Raw genomic sequence first — 14,052 nt, 5'->3', positions numbered from 1 at the left:
CCCCTAGACTGTTTTGGAAATCTCAGCCATAAAACCCATATCCTGATGTGATTACAGTGTAATCAACAAGTAAAGCTAAAACTTATTCTGAATCTATCAGTGAGAGAGATTCAAAGAGTTGGCAAGAACTCAATGTATTTGCATTGATTTGAATCTTCAGGTTGTATATTTCAGCATGAATTTCTTATTTAATATATTTACAACGTTTCTACCACCATTCACTTTATTAATAATTACATATTGTAAATAGTTGGATAAGATTCTCTAATTGCCTCTTTTTAATATTTGTAGCATGCTGTACCAGTATTCTACAAGTTTTATTACACTATTATATATACTTTATAAACACTTTTTCTTATTCCTTTTTAGTAACTGATAGACAAATGTAATAGATGGAATGTTACCATGAGAGCAGGTCAAAATTTTTCAAAACTCAAAATTGTGGGCTTTTTTTTTTTAAAGCCAAATTTTAGAATATCAAATGAAAGAGGTCAGCGTGTTTGTGAAAATGATCACAACATTTTTAAATGGATATATCTTACCCACTTTAATTACTGTGTTTAGTACCACAAAATGATATACTTATTTGAATTGTCTCTTTACTATAGTATCAATGTGCCCTAAACCATCAGTGTCTGAGGGTGTCACAATCTCCCCATTAAAAAATGAATACAAGGTCGGGGAAACCATCCAGCTACGCTGCCCAGCTGGCTTCATTGTCACTGGTGGAAAGCAGTACATTTGTAGGAAAGAGGTATCATGGACACCTCCTATACTGAGATCACTTACGTGTGAAAAAGGTTAGTACCCCTGGTCTGCCTCTGACTAGTATCTTTTCATTTCAGATAACAGGGTGGGATCAATCTTTTTTTTTAACAGTGTAACTCAAATCAGATTTAACTAACTGTGGAGCATTGCATGATGTGTGGCAAATTTTAAAGCCAGAAAGGATTATTATAATCATCCAGTCTAACCTCCTGCATAACACAGGCCATAGAATTTCATACAGTTATTCCTACATCGAGTTCATACTTATGACTGAGTTATAACCTATCACTTATTAGCAGTGAAGTTGTTAGGCTGCAGATAGACTTTTTTCTTCAACTGTACCTACTAGGCATTGTGAAAGCTAGGAGATGGTGGTATTTATGTTTGAAGCAAAGGAAATGTAGAACTGGATGTCACCTGCATGGTGCTGAAACCTCAGCTTGAGTTATCTTACCAGTTCTCCCTGGAGCTTCATATAGATCAATATAGATCAGGCCTTGTGAGACTGTGCACATGCAGGCTTTGGAGCCAAAGGAACAGTTGTTCATAATGGCCCTCTGCTTTTGATGAGAGGAAGCACTGAGCCGTTTTTGGGTTCATCCTTGCAGCTTTTTGGAGAAAGTACAGGCACATGTGGCAATTGCCCATATCAAATGCCACAAAGACATGCTTCCACTGCTTCTGTGGACAAGAGGAGATCATCCACCACAGCAATGCATTCTCTAAATACCATGCCTTGCCCTGAAGCCTGACTGAGATGGGTACAGGTTACTGGCACCTGACACTGTTTTGGCTACCTTTTCCATTAGCTTGCTCATAAAGGGAGATTAGAGACTGGGCTGTAGCTAACAAGGTCTCCATTACCATGCAATAGTTTCGTTAGTATTGTCTGACCTATTTCATATATTATCATGTGTGGTACTCTCCTAATCCTCACCCATCCCCAGATGTGTTCTTATGGAGCTTGCCTAGTCTGGAAAGCAAACGTGCGATGAAGGTGATTGCTTACTGTCTTGTTCACCATTCTCTGCTGCACATTATGTTTTGTCTCTCTGGCTACACTAGACTGCTCATCATTTTCTTTATATGCTCAACAACTTTTCTTCTCAGCCAGACAAATTCCTTTGCCAGGTGCTTAGCGCTCTCCAACAGGGTTGTGTTAGTGAATTTTATTTCACGCCATTTTGCTCCTCCCATCTCTTCAAGGGCACTTGTCTATTTTCTTAAACAGGGAATGTCACCACCACTGACCCTGTTGTAAGGATATGTTCTTTTACATCTAACCCAGATCCTTGCAGGCTGAGGAGCCTTGAACTTCTTAATACTTAACATGGGTGGTATTTCATGTGACGTCTAATATTTAGAAGTGCATTTTTTAAAGGAGAAAAAATAAGGCCTGTAATTATAGAAACATAGAAATGTAGGGCTGGAAGGGACCTCGAGAAGTCATCAAATCCACCCCCTTGCTCTGAGGCAGGATCAAGTAAAGCTAGACCATCCCTGACAGATGTTTGTCTAACCTGTTCTGAAAAACCTCCAATGATGGCAATTCCACAATCTCCTTTGGAAGCCAATTCCAGAATTTAACTACCCATATAGTTAGAAAGTTTTTTTCTTAATATCTAAACTATATCTATATCTCCCTTGCTGCAGATTAGCCCATTACTACTTGTCCTACCTCAAAAGGACATGGAGAGCAATTGATCACAGTCCTCTTTATAACAGTCGTTAACATATTTGATAACTGTTATTATGTCCCCCCTCAGTCTTCTTTTCTCAAGACTAAACATGCCCAGTTCATTAACCTTTTCTCATAGATCAAGTTTTCTAAACTTTGTGTTATTTCTGTTGTACCGCTACGTACTCTTTCCAGTTTGTTCACATTTTTCCTGAAGCGTGACACACAGAATTGGACATAGAACTCCACCTAAGGCCTCACCAGCACCAAGTAGAGTGGGACAATTACCTTCCATATCTTACATATGACGCTCCTATTAATGCACCCCAGAATAATATTAACCTTTTTAATAACTGAATTTCCTTGTTGGCTCATATTCATTGTGTGATCCACTATAAATCCAATATCCTTTTTCACTAGTACTACACCTAGCTACTTATTCTACACTTTGTAGTTGTGCATTTGTTTTTTCCAAACTTGTTTCCAATCAAGTTAAAGCCTTGAAAGTTAAGCCTAGCCCTGGCCCACATCCTGTTCTTGCAAAATGGTCTAAGAGTGAGCCATCCCAAATGGCAATTATGGAAGATGTTACATGGTTGACTGGAAGCCTGCCATGAATAATGGTTTCTTTCCATTCCAAAGGACCATCTGCACTTACTGTTGCTGTTGCCTGTGGCTTCAAAGAAACTGTTGCAAAGGTCTGAAAGTAAGTGGTTAAATGAACTGGATCTTTCCCTTTACTTCTCAGTTCATGCTTCTTTCTTGCATTTCTTGCTCTACAGTGTTCAGAAAAACAGGAGAGGACTATTGCACATACCTACTTGTAGTTCTCAGACAGCAGAGCTGGCCTCAAAATTTCAACCTTTCCTGTCTGCGAGCTTCACCACGGTTAACTATCCCTTTGTCAAGACATGGCCTGAACATTTTGAGGAAATGCCATGAAACAAGATTTCAAGACCTTCCTCAAGGTTAACCAACTTCCATCCATCGAGCTTACAGCACCACCAAGCCAGACCTTTGTAATGTGCTCTTTACATTGGAATCTACTTAAGAACCCACTTGGAAGCTTCTTGAACTCAGCAGAAATCTACCTACCTACCTACCTACCTCTTCGGAAGTGCAGACTAGAGTAGATGCATGACACCTGCATTCTTTTAATTGAAATTGTTCCCAGACAACTTCTAGGTACAGCTTAAAGATGTTATCTTCTATAAAGACCTGAAGATATGGCCATCTTGGGGATTGCCTATATCTTTTTATGCCAGCTGAGTTCCACTGGAATGCCCTTTCCTGTGCCTCTCCAGAGGGGAAGTCCGGCACATGAGCAGCAGGATATTTTCAGTGGATAGCCTTTCATTTCAGAATTTGCTGTATCCTACAATCCATCAGAGTCTGAGTCTGAGGATTTTTGTGAGATATACTTGTTCACTCTAACTTTTGCTTTCTTTAACTGTTCAGGGGCGAGAGTGGTAGAGGCAGTTTGGTTTGTGTCAGTTGTTGGCAACAGTCATGCATGTTAATTTCTGTAATTCTCCAAAAATACCAAAGTGATGAGAACAATGTAAATAAATATATTCAAAAATAACCGTAAGTCTTGTAAAATAAGCCAATAGATAATAACAGCAAGGGAAAATGGCACCACGATTTGGGTACTATTTCAGCTCAGGGGAAGAATCTTTTGGCTGAACTGACTTTGTGCTTTACAACTAGGTGTGGAAAAGCTCTTTTATGTTTTCTATGTAGGTGCTGACTACAGAGCTCCCACCCCATCCCCTTCACCTTGATGTTCTGAACTTTTTGCAGTTCTGTCCTTTGTGTGGTGTGATTTCTGTTCACACTTGGATTGTTTTTAAATGTTTGAATTAGACCTGGGTGTCCCTGCTAACTGAAGAACAATGCGCATCACCTCTTGTTATGGGAGGTCAGGCTAAATTAAAATAAACCCACTCTAGCTGTGATAGCACATTTCTAGTTTCTGTTCATCTTTTTATCAGTTATTTCAGGAAGTAGCTCTGACAATACCGTCTTTCTTTTTCAGATGAGCAAACTAAAGTTAGAGGTAACTGCAGCCCAGGACAAAAACAGGTTGGATCTCAGTGTGTTTGCATGTCTCCAGCACAGGATTGTGGGTAAGGTATATACAGTATTTGGATATAAAGCCATAGTCGCACTACGGTGGAGTGATTCATTGTGAACATGAAACAACAGGGAAAGTTAAAAATGAGACTAGCCATGGCATTCTAGCAGCCTGCACCAGACATTAGCAAAACAGGCACAAGATGGTGTCCAAAATACAGCCATTTTTATAGCTAGCAGCTGTTTTTCTGCAGATCAACAATGGCATCCAGTGGTCAACATGCCACAATGCCATCTCCCACCGTCTGGACCCACAAGCTTCCATTCTTCCCTCGCCCTCACCTAACTTCTTTCCAGCCACTGACTTCTAAGAGGTCAGCCACCTAGCTTTCCTATCAGCCTGTGTTACCCATGTGGAGTCTCACCAGGTCTGGTTTTGATAGTTACCATTGGGTCAGCTCTTTGGTTTTATGCCTCTTGTGTTTGGGACTTCCATCAGGTGGGTGTGGGGCAGAATACACTGAAGGCCTCAGACTCCAGGGAAGCCCTGGGTTGTGCCACGTTTGAAGTCAGCAGCCAGACTTGCTGAAGTCCTGTGAATTTTTGCAGGGATAAGTGAAGGGTCTTCTGGTGATTGATTTTTTTTTTCTCCCCAAACCGGTTTGCCTCATCTTCCTAGGGCCAATTATATGAATACAACACCTGTATTCCTTCTGGATTCTCCCAAACACATTTGGTGTGAATTGACCTGGCTCCTCTGAAGTCCAGGGAGATATATTGATTTGCAGCATCTGAGAAACTGGCCCAGTGATGATGGTTCACTTCTGTCAGACTGATTAATTTGAGTGTAACTAATTATCCAGTTTGTCGTATTCTAACTGGCTAAAAAAAACAGCAACAACCTCAAACTTTGTTAGACCGATGTGTTTGGTCACAGGAGTTTTTTTTAATTACTGGTCCTTTTATAACCTACTCTGATGCTGCATTTGTTTGCATTTGGAGGAAATCACTTGTGCTGTCATCCCAGATATAAATAACTGTGGGCTTGTTAAGCCATCTGTGGGAAGAGAGGACAAACAGGGACAGGGAGCCTCTACCAGCTCCAAAGAGGAATCACAAATCAGGGAATGATGGTATGGAGACCCAGTCACTTTAGAAAAGAAATGAGGAAAAATGGATTCCCCTAAACTCTAGACCTAAGCTTTAATTTTTGGAACATCACCATAACACAAAAAGCATAGAAGAGCACCAGGCTTAAAGTAAGCCAAGAACACTGCTAGTTTAGTTTTAGAGAGAAATGCTGTCTGTTTACACAACATCAACTGCTCAGGCCCCAGAGGCAGCAAGGAAACAAATTGTTGTCTTGGAGAATTTTTAGCATCTAATTATTTGCAAGCTAGACTAAGGATGTCTGCGTGGTGGACTGGCATGGAGACACTTAGGAGAGGAAGGATTGATCTGTGTTAGAAAAGTAGGTAGGGCCATGGAAGACCATGGGTTCAATTCCTGCTTTGCCATAGATGTCTTGTGTGATCTTGGGACAAGTCTTTCTGTGCCTCAGTTTCCCATCTGTAAAATGAGGAGACTAGCAGTTCCCTACCTCACAGGAGTGTTGTAGGAAAAACTACATCAAAGACTGGGATGTGCTCAGATACTGTGGTATAGGGGGCTGTATAAGTACCTAAGATAGACATGCAGCCAGGGCCGGCTTTAGGCTGATTCCTGGGAATTGGGCCCCGTGCTTTAGGCCCCTTTTAAATTTTTTTACTTACCCTGGCTGCAGTCTGCTCCGGGGTCTTCCATGGCCCCGCTCCCCTGGCCAAAGCGCCAGCGGGAGCGCTACTGCCCCACAGCCCCGCTTTCTCAGCTGGAGCTCTGACCAGAGCACTGCAAGCCCCTCGACCCTGCTCTCCTGGCTGGAGCTCTGGCCGGAGCGCGACAAGCCCTGCGGCCCCGCTCTCCTGGCTGGAGCTCTGGCCGGAGCGCGACAAGCCCTGCGGCCCCGCTCTCCTGGCTGGAGCTCTGGCCGGAGCGCGACAAGCCCTGCGGCCCCGCTCTCCTGGCTGGAGCTCTGGCCGGAGCGCGACAAGCCCTGCGGCCCCGCTCTCCTGGCTGGAGCTCTGGCCGGAGCGCGACAAGCCCTGCGGCCTCGCTCTCCTGGCTGGAGCTCTGGCCAGAGCACAACAAGCCCCGTGGCCCCGCTCTCCTTGCTGGAGCTCTGGCTGAGCGCGGTAAGTCCCATGGCCCCGGCTAGAGCTCCGGCTGGAGCGCCGCAAGCCCTGCGGCCCTGCTCTTCTGGCTGGAGCTCCAGCTGGAGCGCAGCAAGCCCCGTGCCCCCTGCTGGAGCCCCGGGCCCTTTAAATAGCCCCCAGAGCCCTGAGGTAGCGGAGGGCTCTGGGGGCTATTTAAAGGGCCAGGGCTCCAGCTGCCTCTGCCATGCTGGTCCTTTAAATAGCCGCCGGTGCCCTGCCGCCCCCATGCATTCCCCAGGGCTCCCACGGCTATTTAAAAAGTCTGGGGTGGGGTAGAAGCAGGAGAGTCCCGGGCCCTTTAAATAGTCCCCAGAGCCCTGGAATAGCGGGGGGCTTTTTAAAGGGCCGGGGCTCCAGCTGCCTGTGCTGCACCCCCTGCCCTGCCCGCACCAGCCCTGCCCCCCGCTGCCTGCAGCCAGCTCTGCACCCCCTGCCCACAGCCAGCCCCTACCAAACCCCCTGCCCTGTCTCCAGCCAACCTCTGCCACACACCCCTGCCCGCACCAGCCCTGCACTGCCCGCCCTGCCCTGTCTCCAGCCAACCCCTGCTGCACGCCCCTGCGTGAAGCCAGCCAGTCCCATACTCCTGTCTCCAGCCCTGCCAGCCCCTGCTGCACCCCCCTGTGGCCCTGCCTGAAGCCAGCCCGCCCCACACTCCCCTGTCTCCAGCCAGCCCCGCACCCCTTGCCCTGCCTGCAGCCAGACCCTACCTCCAGTCAGCCCCTGCCCTGCCTCGAACCAAACCCATGTCCACTGCTGCCGTGCAGTTCCCAGGCCAGTAACCTGCACACCTGCTTCAATGAGGGGGGCAGGAAGCAGCGGGGACCCACACATGTGCACGCCCCCAGGGAGTGGCGGGGACCCACACATGTGAAACAGCAGTCATTAATAACCAATCAACAGCATATATGATGCAATGTACATAATATACAATTTTATTATTTATATATTTATGGAAAGTAAATAATACATGGAAGAAATGGAAGGCCTTTTTTTTTTTTTTACACTTTTTTCTTTTTAAGTCATCCCTGCCAGGGCCCCGCCGAAAGTGTTCGAATTGGGCCCCGCGCTTCCTAAAGGCGGCCCTGCATGCAGCTGTTTGGGTTCTAATGATGGCCCTGACTTAACCGCACAGTGGCAATGTCAATGCATTCTATGCTGCTGGAATTTCAAGGGTTTGACATATGCCTCCTTCATTTTCTCCAGCCTCCTGTAACATTTTTGTTTTTGTCTCTTGGCAGCCACTACTCTGAAGATGTCTGCGTACTACATGCAGTTTCTGAAAGTCCCTCTACAAAGTCCAGCTGTCAGTATTTAGCTGAAAAATGCCTTAACAAGCAGCCACTCTATTTCTTGCATTCTGGCCCCTGTCATGGTGATACCAACCTGAACTGGGCCATTGAAAGGACAAAGCTTTCAACAAAAAGCTCAAAGAAAGAGCTCTGTGGATATGACACATGCTACGACTGGGAAATGTGTTCAGGTGTGACTGTGCTTTATTGAGATCTTAAACTCAGAATAGAACATTTAACATCCGCACCACTGCTCTAGGAGTGACATTCACAGTCATTCTGGTCCACATTCTAAGGTGTATCTGAGCTACTCCTAGCTAAGAAGGGCAGGGAGGCACAGGTAGCTTTCTGTCCCTGGCATGAATTAGAGCAGCTGCAGGTCTATTCCTCAGCACTTCTTGCACTTCAAGGGAGTGTAGAGCTGACCACACCAACTGTATGCCATTTGGGGAACCCACCATGCAAAGGGACTGCCAAACTGAGTCAGTTTTCTATCCATTTTGTGCTGCCCCAACAAAGGAAACAGATAGAGTAACAGGGTCTGTTCCTGTGTGATTAAAGACTACAAGGCTCTGAATATTGTATACAGATGGGTCAAATGATTTGAAAACTGTAAGTATTTATTATTTACACAGTACCTTGTATCCAAGCATCATGAGGGATCAATGAGGTAAGTCCCATAACACCAACAGGAGATCCAGTGGCTTACTCTAAAGCTAAATTTGGCCACATTTATTTTCCTGCATCCCTAAACTAGGTCTGAGCCCGTGTCTCCAGCAATAAAAGGTTAGCAAATTAACCCCTTTCCAGTGGAGGTCAGGTACACCAGTGAAGGGTGCCATATAACCTAGACATTTAGGGCTTAATTCTCTGTTCACTGCAACTTGTGTGATCATTTAAGCCAGTTCAAAGTGGGAGTAAAACATTACCATGCTGATTATTTTACACTCATTCTGCATTGTTGTGAATGGCTACTTAAGTTGCTGGGCAAAGAGAATCCTGCCCCCGGTTCTTGTCAATGAAAACATTTGTAACTACTGTGTATTTGCATTTAAAAACAGTGATTAAAAGTAATGTTGATGGATATACTTCAGTACATCATGAACACAGTGGGCCCCTTTCTGTTGTCCCGGTGTAATCCAGAGTAACTGTCTTGGCTTCGCTTGCCTTATTCCATAATTTTGAGGTATGGTAATCAATAGAGTTACTCTAGATTCACTTATGTGGAACTAAGATCAGAATCTGTCTCAGTGTAATTTATGCTGATTTTGGGGGGGGAGTGGCACCTCAAACTGAGATCACCAAGTTCATTTCCCATTGGTCACCAAACAGGGGTACAAGAAGACCTACAGGAACTTGACCTTTTAAGGCAATTCATACCTGTAGCATTAATAATGGAAATTAAGCCACCAATACGATCCTCTATTTGTTCTTATGATAACACAGCCTCTAGCGTTGTGTTTCATGCCATATAAGCAACATTATATAATCTTTTGGAATAGCTACATTAGATCACTGTACTACTGAGTAGCATAGGTTTAGGCTGCAATGTTTCTCTTGGTCATGACTGTATTGTTTTACATAATGGCTTCTTAATGGTATAATTTTAAAATAATATGCATGAAATCCACGTTTATTAAGAGCTTTAACGAACAGAGTCAGAGTTCGTTGTGAAATCCCTCTGAGGATTGGTGTACAAACATTATTGCACAACTCTGCTCTTTACTGAGTAACAGGGCGATAGCAGCAGTGATTTTCTGGTAAATTTGTGAAATGTTTGCTGGCTAACACAGCATGCAGAGCAGCCTTGCCAGAAAAGGGGTGGGTGGCAGCCACATTCATTCCTCCACTCGCTTTCAGAGACTGGGTGCTCCAGCTCCTTTATGCAGGGTCAAAGAACTGGAGTGGCACAAATAAGAGACTCCAAAGCCCCATATCTGGCTAGGGGAGGGGAAGAACACCTGGGAGGCTGCCTCCTGAGGATCCTCTTGCAAACCCTCACCAAGGGGAAGTCCTAAAGGCCATGTTATGTGTGTCAGGGGTGAGGCTGTAGCATGCAGCTCTGCTGGGGTTCTAGGCATCACTGCAGCCCATAGGGCAGCCCTAGAGAGGCTGCTATAATTTAGACAGGCCCCTGTGACTGTATGTTACTAAAGGCACCTCTCCACTCCTCCTCTCCACGCAGAGTAGCCCAAGGACAGAAGGGCACACAGGTGTCTTAAAGTCCCCATAGTACCCCTTAAGCCCTGGCGTATAAACTGTGTGCTGCACCTCTCAGAGGCCCAGCATAGAGAGCGTAGAAGGGGGAGAAGATTGGAAGAGAAACAAATTTAATCAAAAAGTGTTTGTTTCCAGTGTAAGGGCTCAATAAATCCAAGGCAATGCTTAATGGAATTAAAAAAGCTGCCCTCTCTGCTCTTTATGCTATCCAGAATGTGAAGTTTTTTCTTTACTCCATCTTCTTCATATTTCTTCCTTCTCTCTGCCCTCCCCCACCCCCGATCTCTTCCCCTTCCCTCATCTCCCAGTACCCTCAATCTTGCTTGGCAATCTTCCTATATAAATCACTTCTTGGCTGGCCCTGCATTTCTAAGGTTCAGCTTCACTATGGGTACATCTACACTGCAATCGGAGGTGTGATTGCAGGTTGTGTAGGCATATCCAAGCTTTGATCTAGCTAACGTGGCTAGAAGCAGCAGGGAGGATGTGGTGGCATAGAGTGTGGTGTGGGCTGGGAAAGCAGGTAGAGGGGTAAGGGTTCTGGGCAGGCTTGTACAGCTCATGGTGCTGTGTCCTCACAACTATTTTTAGAGACACTAACTAGATTAAAGTATGTTACTCGAGTTGTACTCATACCTCCGACTACAAAGTAGATACACCCTAACACATGACAGTGAGTGTTACCCACATACGTTCCAATGAGCATAAAATAGACATAGGATGGAGGCCAGCTTTGGTATTCTTGAGGGTGAGCATTGGGAATCACTACAGAGACAGAAGATATGTAAATAATATATAGAAACAAATAAAATGGGAATAAATGAAATATTTACATTTGTAAGTGAGGAAAGGGGGAACTATTTTCTTAGATGGAAAATTTCTAGGGTAGAATATCAGAAATTAGAAGATGTTCCTGTTAAAAATGAGTAATGAAATCACAGTCACCTGTATGCCTCTAGTGGAGAGCCTAGGATACATAAAAGGAGGTTTAATGACAAATAAGCAGACACAACAGAAGTTTTAAGCATCCATTTCACAGTATTGCTGCATTTGAAAGTAATTGGAAACATACAGTCAACATAATGTCTTTGTTCAAAACATCCATGGGCTGATAAAAACTGGCCAGACAGACAGATGGATCAGCGAGGTTGACATTTTACTTGCTCTTGGGACCAATGTTTTGAAAATACATTCTTGAAACTTCTGTTGTGTCTATTCCCACTGCACTAATATCCAAGGGTGTCTGGAATTGTCATACTGTCAATTTGCAATTTCATTATCTCTTTCTAGTTCTTTTAAATGTTGCCAGACTGTAAAATACACATGCACACATACACACCTGCTGTATTTGCAACTAAAACTGAAACTTGTCTGTTCACAGATTCTCAGTCACAGTGCTTCTGCCTGATACCCTACCAATGTCCAAAGGTTGAGAGCCAGCTTTATTGCATCCAAATGGAATCTACAAGTAGAAAAAGGACAGCCAGTCTCTGTGCTCTGGGAGCAATGAAATGCGCCGGCATGAAAATAGAAGTACTGCATCAGGGAAACTGTTTGAATTAATGTATTCGGGCCATATGCATCCAAAAATATACTTGGCCTTATGCTTCAGGCCTTGCAACATAGGACAGCCTCTCCTGAGGAAAGATTGGTTGACTACCCAAATAAATCAAAACAGCAAAAAGCCCCAGAGCTCTGTGGCTGGGATTACAGACATGCTCATAGGTTGGTGAGGATCTCATGCAAATGAGCCCTCTACCTCCTACACCCTACTATGCCCAATTTTACCTTTGTGTCTCTCTCCACCTTGCAGGCAATGCATGCACCCCTGTTGGGCTGCAAGAATTACTCTCATGGGCTGCAGTAAGATTCTTGTGTGGCTCCTGGAAAGAGGGATGGCAATTGTCGTATTATCTGTTCAAAATTACCTTGCGCTTTGGGACTGAGGGTCTTTCCTACTATCAACTGTGATGCTGTTTGTGTCCTTTGCCCTAGTTTTTGGGACTCTCTCCTCCCCAATCCTGAGGGGATTTGTTGATGGCAGAGGGCTGTCTCCTCTGTCCCTGCCCACCCAGTGCCCCTGTCTTCTCACTGGCTGAGCTCCATACTGGAGTTCTCAGACAGGAAGGGGATTCTGGGCGGCCCAGCACCTTTACTTTTCCTTTAATGATGGTCAGTCAAACAGAGGGACACTGCCCCCAGTGCTGAAGACCTTAAACAATGAAATGAGCAGTATACAGCACTTCCAGTTGCAGTCATTCCAAAATCCTGAATCAGGCCTCCCCATAATCATGAGACTGGCTGAACAGTCAGGTATTTTTTTAAATAAATGTGCAGTTCTCTTTATTTGCCTTCTGGGGTTTTTTGTTTGTTTGTTTTATGTTTAGCCTCTAAGGTTCAGAGCCTCAAGCTTTCCTTTCCACCCAAGAGAGCTAGAAACTTACTTTCCAAACAGAAAGAGCTGAGTTTCTAACATAATCGCTTGACTCCGTGAGCTGAAGCTTTGAGAAAACCAACTAACTTCATGAGACTTGCCAGTTCTCACCATTTTATTGCAACTCTGATGCATCATGCAGTATGGCTCCTATATCTGGCCATTCAGCTGGGCTGAGTTCCAGACTTAATCCAGGAACAGAGTCATATTTTAGTGGCCACTGAGGCTAAACATGGCATGGCAGTTTTGCATCCAAGGAGGCACTGGCTCCTAAGAGCAGGGGAGCTGTGGAACCTCAGCAACCACTAACCCAGTAGTGGCTGCGTAGAACCCCAGGGAAAGGAAGGGAGGACTCCTATGCCAAAATAGACCAAAATATTTTGTTGTGGTGTTAAAATTTATAATAAAGGCAATTCAAAATAAATACTTACATGTCTTGACCTTGTCTGTTTCCAGTTTGTCCGAGGTGTCTCCATAGTCTCAAGACTTTTCACAGATTTCCTATTATTACTAAGACTGGTTGGCTCTCAGAGTGATCACAGATCCAGTGATCTTTTTTTAGTAGAGGTTTGTGCTTTTTGCAGACTCCAGGAGGGCTGCTGCCTCTACCTTCTGGACTCTCTACAGGGAGCGAGGATCTGCTGCTTATGTTTCTGCCTTTTTAATCTTAAAGCTGCCCTTTTTATATATAAATCTGACCCAAGACATTTTTAAGTGAAATGCCATCTTGCATTTTTGTTGTGATTATTTTCTATGCTCTATGTGACACAATCCACCTGCCTCATTTATTTTTTTGCATTTCTAAAATATTTAGGAGCTCAGACACTGCTAATCTTTCACTTGTCTAGCACCTTCCATCTCAGAATCTTGAAGTGCTTTACAAACGTTTGTTAGGGTATGTCTACATCTACAATTTTGCAGCGCTGGTTGTTACAGCTGTATTAGTACAGCTGTATAGGGCCTGCGCTGCAGAGTGGCCACACTTACAGCAACCAGCGCTGCAAGTGGTGTTAGATGTGGCCACACTGCAGCGCTGTTGGGCGGCTTCAAGGGGGGTTCGGGGAACGCGAGAGCAAACCGGGGAAGGAGACCAGCTTCGCCGCGGTTTGCTCTCGCGTTCCCCGAACCACCCTGCAAACCGCAGGGAAGGAGACCTGCTTGCTCGGGGTTCGGGGAACGCGAGAGCAAACCGGGGAAGGAGACCAGCTTGATTACCAGAGGCTTCCTCAGGTATGCTGGGATACCTGCTTATTCCACGGAGGTCAAGAAAAGCGCTGGTAAGTGTCTACACTTGATTACCAGCGCTGGATCACCAGCGCTGGATCCTCTACA

At 44.9% G+C, this 14,052-nt stretch overlaps 1 protein-coding gene across 1 annotated transcript in view; it reads left to right on the top strand.

Annotated features, from left to right (window-relative positions):
* The window catches only part of C6 (complement C6), a 37,218-nt gene extending 24,058 nt beyond the window's left edge, over positions 1–13,160 (top strand). Inside the window, exons 14-17 of the mRNA XM_050946908.1 lie at positions 609–800; positions 4,485–4,575; positions 8,016–8,257; positions 11,668–13,160. Coding sequence (XP_050802865.1) covers positions 609–800; positions 4,485–4,575; positions 8,016–8,257; positions 11,668–11,849 — 707 coding nt within the window. The 3' untranslated portion in view covers positions 11,850–13,160. The remainder of the gene's footprint in view (positions 1–608; positions 801–4,484; positions 4,576–8,015; positions 8,258–11,667) is intronic.
* Positions 13,161–14,052: the final 892 nt, after the last annotated feature.

Source organism: Gopherus flavomarginatus, chromosome 3, assembly GCF_025201925.1.
Source record: "Gopherus flavomarginatus isolate rGopFla2 chromosome 3, rGopFla2.mat.asm, whole genome shotgun sequence".
NCBI classification, from domain to species: domain Eukaryota; kingdom Metazoa; phylum Chordata; order Testudines; family Testudinidae; genus Gopherus; species Gopherus flavomarginatus.
This window is presented reverse-complemented; position numbering and strand designations above follow the sequence as displayed.